General features: G+C 34.7%; 1 protein-coding gene across 1 annotated transcript; it reads right to left on the bottom strand.

The window, feature by feature from the left end:
- Positions 1-4,209: 4,209 nt before the first annotated feature.
- hbae1.3 (hemoglobin, alpha embryonic 1.3) lies at positions 4,210-4,924 on the bottom strand. Its single transcript, NM_001365351.1, has 3 exons — positions 4,795-4,924; positions 4,506-4,713; positions 4,210-4,426 (listed from the first exon to the last, which is right to left on the bottom strand). Exons 1-3 carry the CDS (start codon positions 4,887-4,889, stop codon positions 4,298-4,300), a joined length of 432 nt encoding a protein of 143 aa, NP_001352280.1. The 5' UTR covers positions 4,890-4,924; the 3' UTR covers positions 4,210-4,297.

A 4,924-nucleotide genomic window follows, 5' to 3' on the forward strand; every position in this document is an offset into this window, starting at 1 on the left:
TCTCTGTGTGATTGGTAAAGTGGTCTTAATTTTACAATAATATTTTACTGGTATATGTTGATTTGGTTTTTGACTTCTATAAGATCTTGATAAGATGCTCTCCCTCCTCAGAGATGGTTAAGTCCTCAAATTCACCAGGCCAGGGTTTCTGTGACACTTCTATTGTCTTGAATTTATGGCTGTTTGTTTTGACTTGAGTATATAAGGTAAGATGTGCTTTAGGACGGGGGAGATCTTGTAAAAAGACACCCCATTGCAGCATCTCTGAGACTCATGCTGCAATGTACTTCTCTGGTCAGGTATGCATCTATAATTCTTTGAGTTATCTTTGATTAATGGATGTCGTATTGTTAGTCTCATCTCTGAATTGGCTTCCTGATGATTTAATATGTAATTGGCAGAATACAATTTTACCTGACAAATAAAATGTTAAGTTTTGATTAATTCTGGAGTTTTGCGAATTCATTGTATCCAGTAGATAAGAGGAGTCTTCATTACCTTTATTGTATGGCATAATTGAATTGATTAATAGTCACATATCATTATACGTAGGCATAGAGGCCTATAACATGTAGACCTTTTAATCATTTAACCACTGGAAGTAGCAAGTTGTATGGGCTTGGCTAAGGATCTGTTTTTTTAAGACTAGGTAAGCGTTAATGCGACCAGCTTATTCAAATATAGTTAATCTTGCATCCTCTGACTATTTTCAGAGTGACAACATATTGTCCGTGAGAAGATGCGCAAACCCGGGGTGTAGAACTCTGAGCGATGTTGGTCCCTAATGAACGTACAATTAGAATATTGGACCTTAGAAAATATCAAAACTCTAAATTAAATCATAAATGATGAATGTGATCCGTTCTTACAATTAGAAATACAATCTAAATTTTAGGATCATTGAAATTGGAGTCAGATTGAATTCGGAGCTAAAAATCTAATATAAATAAATTCTAATAAATAATAAAATTCTTTTCAGAAGCACTAGAAAAGGCTTTCATGCATTAAACCTTTGACCATGCTGTTAGTTTCATCATTGGGGTAATAGATGGACTCCTACACCAGCAAGCTCACCTGATCTAAAACTCATAAAGAATCTGTGGGGTATTGTGGAGAGGAAGATGCCAGACACCAGATCCAACAATGCAGAAGAGCTAAAGCTTGCTTTCGGAGAAGTCATAGCTTCATAACACCTCAGCATTACCACAGGCTGATTGCCTCTATGCCACATCATATTGCTGAAGTAATTTATGCTAAAAAAAAAAAAAAAAAAAAAAAACCCTGATTAAGTATTGACTGATTTGCATCATGTTCATACTTTTTGATCATCTAACATTTCTGCAATCATTTTTTACGGGTCTTAAGCAATATTGCAATGAATTTTAAGGTTTTATTAGCTGTAAGCCATATTCATAAAAAAAAAATTAAATAAATAAATAAACACTTGAAATATATCAGTTTGAATTATACAATTAACAAGTTTCTTTTTTTTATTAAATTACTGAAATAAACCATCTTTCAATTATATTTAATTTTTTTGAAATGCATCAATAAATTGTTCATTATTGGATGTGTCTGTATTTTACTCAATTTTCAGTTAAAACAAATACAAAATACTTAGAAGAAGGAGATAATTACACTGAAGAAACATCATGTGTGAAGTACCACAAACATTAAGTGTGAATGAGTTACAGTAGCGGTGTCAAACTCAATTCCTAAAGGGCCGCAGCACTTCACAGTTTAGTTTCAGTCCTGCTCCAACACACTTACCTGTAGGTTTTAAACAACCCTAAAGGACTCAATCAGTTTGATCAGGTGTGTTTAATTAGGGTTGGTACTAAACTGTGCAGAGCTGCGGCCCTTCAGGAACTGAGTTTGACACCTGTGAGTAACAGAATCATGTTTAGGCTTTCAAAAAGAAAATGGATTCACAAAAATAAAACTGTCTCTACCCTTACTACACTACCAGGAAAATTAGGGGTTATACAAGCCTATGCTCTCAAAATTTAATCAAATGAGATTGTCATACAAGGCCAGAAATGGTGCTAAATTCTAATGTTGTTTTCAAACCAAAGTTAAAGGTGTAGATCATAGATCTCAAACTCGATTCCTGGAGTGCTGCAGATCTGCACAGTTTTGCTCTAACCCTAATCAATCACAGCTGATCAAAATAATCAAGGTGTTCAAGACTACTAGAGACTGACTTTTAAGCAGGTGCGAGTTTGAGGTGGCTGGAGCTAAATGTGCAGAGCTGTGGCCTTCCAGGAATTGAGTTTGAGAACATTGGTGTCAATAAGTCTTTTTCTCCAACATTAACACTATAAAAAAACATGGTTGCCTTCAAATTTTAAGCTGAATCAGATTAACCTTATGACTCCATTGAACTTATATTATGTTAAACTGACTGAAATCTGCTTGCAAAATGAAGTTAGAACGGTCCCACTTTATATTAAGTGGCCTTAACTACTATCTACTTGCATCAAAAAATAAATACAATGTACTTACTGTGTTCATAATGTATTTGAGAACAATTGTGGTGCTCTTGAGTTGGGATAGAGGTTGGGTTATGGACAGGTTTGGTGGTATGGGTAGGTTTAAGGGTGGGTTAAGGTGTAGAAAATGGTCAGCAGTGTTTTTACAAATGTAATTACAGAAGTTAACAGATTTAAATACATACAGGTATTTAATCAAGCATAAGTACACAATAAATACATGTATTTACACAATAAGTACATTGTAACAAACTATTAGTTCCTGTGTAAGTACATATTAGTTAAGGCCACTTAATATAAAGTGGGACCGTTAGAACATGATTAATTTAGTTTAATAAGTTACAATGAACTACAAATTATATAAAATTCTAAAAAAAATATAAATAAAATATGTTTTAATGCAATATTTTAAAATAAATATTGCACATATAACATTTTAACTATATGTGAAATCCCAATACAAACTTGTATGACATCTTTAATTTGCATACATTGCCATATACTTTACATTTCTATGTGGGATATAAAGTAGACTTAAGATAGTTTTCTCTATAACTTTCAGACACCAACTACTTTGAAGTCTTTCTCTTTCAAGACCTAAAGGCATACTATTATTAAAACCCATAAATACGGTTACATTTACTTGGGTTGGTGGTAACCCTTCACTTCTTTTAAATCTAACCAAGAGTTTTGCTGTTACTACTGATCCAAAGTCTTACAGCTCTCCTTACAGCCAAAAGCTAAAACATCACCAATAACAAACATTAAAAATATCAGACACATAGCGTAGTTTAATGTTTAATGGTTTAACTTCAAATCAGGCATTGCTTTCCTAAAATAACTAAAATAAAAATATAGGCCTAGTTTTTCCCTCCTCTTACATCTGCCGTGTTTGCCACAGGACTCTACTTTTTCATATATGGAATGAGCATGTGTAAAGTAAATCAACTAAACCCGGTCTCCCCTATAAGTGAACTGTAGGAGATCAGTCGAAACTCTTTGTTAAAGTGTCAGGACATCTTCTGCAATTAATATTAAAATGTTGGCTACTTACAAATATAATTTAATTTAATTTAATTTAGGTTAATTTGATCATAGCGCAAATACAGACGGCTAAACTTAGTATAAATATTAATTACAGTTTTTTTTTTAACTTGAAGTCAAAGCACACGTTTACGGTTTAGCCTACACAATCAAACTTTTTTTGATGGCAATTATTTAATTAAATACAATTGCGTTTGAAGTGTTGAGGTTAAGTAAACAGCCTATACGTTCATACTTCACCACAATAAAGTAATTGTCCTTTTTAATATTAAAAGTTAGACCACGGAAACTCAGCTATACCACAGATAAAAATATAACGTTTTAAATCTTTGAACGAATTGAATTCTTTGTTTTAAATTCTGGCAATTCCAGTTCAATTAGTCAATGTTACACTACTTTTTCTCCCTGCCTCAAATTATTGGGTTAATTGGTTTATATGCCCTTTTAAAGGTTTTAAATTGCAATGCATTATTTGCTTGGTTTATTTGTATATATGTTTGTGATTAAACTGCTTAAAGTATAAGAATGCAGACAAGATGTGTTCATATTTGAAAAGTGTTTTTCTGCAATACTGTTAGTTTGCACAATTCGTTTCTTGCCATTTTCCTTACATAAATTACAAATAAGCAGACATGTTTAAGACTTGCAAAAAAGCACAAAAAAGAGGTGTAAATATTTTTTAATAATTATTTATTGCATCACAATAAGACGGAATGTTCGTCTGGTTTGACGCGGTTCGACAGGAGCACAGTGAAGTGTGTTTATCTGTACTTCTCAGACATGGCCAGAGCCAGAGCTGAAAGGAACTTGTCCATAGCAACATGAGCCTCAGGAGTGAAGTCGGCGGGGAACAAAGTGGCCAGAACCACGAGGATGTTGTGGGACAGAATCTGCAAACCAAACAAATCAAATTAGTTTACAGCCACTAAGAAAGTATCAAACTTGAAAACAACTGTTGATAGCGCTCACCTTGAAATTGGCGGGGTCCACACGCAGCTGGAAAGCATGGAGCTCACTGAGGTTCAGGAGTCCGGCATTAAGGTCATCGATTTTGCTGACAGCCTCAGCAACGCCTCCCATCACAGTCTTGCCGTGTTTCCTCACTGGGGCAGAGCCTGGGCTCAGGTCTTTCCAGTGAGAGAAGTAGGTCTTGGTCTGGGGGTAGACAATCAACATCCTAGGCAGAAACAAGAATATCAGAGACAGGCTTGAAGAAAACACAATGTTTAAGCGTATAACAACACATTAATTGCCATACCTGGAGAGAGCATCGTGTCCGATGTCGTCAGCCTTTCCAGCGATCTTGGCCCACAGGGTTTTGACGGCAGCTTTGTCTTTGGCAGAGAGACTCATTGTGGAAGGATGACTTTGCAGCAAACTTCTGTGTC

Source organism: Danio rerio, chromosome 3 (assembly GCF_049306965.1).
Source record: "Danio rerio strain Tuebingen ecotype United States chromosome 3, GRCz12tu, whole genome shotgun sequence".
Classification (NCBI taxonomy): domain Eukaryota; kingdom Metazoa; phylum Chordata; class Actinopteri; order Cypriniformes; family Danionidae; genus Danio; species Danio rerio.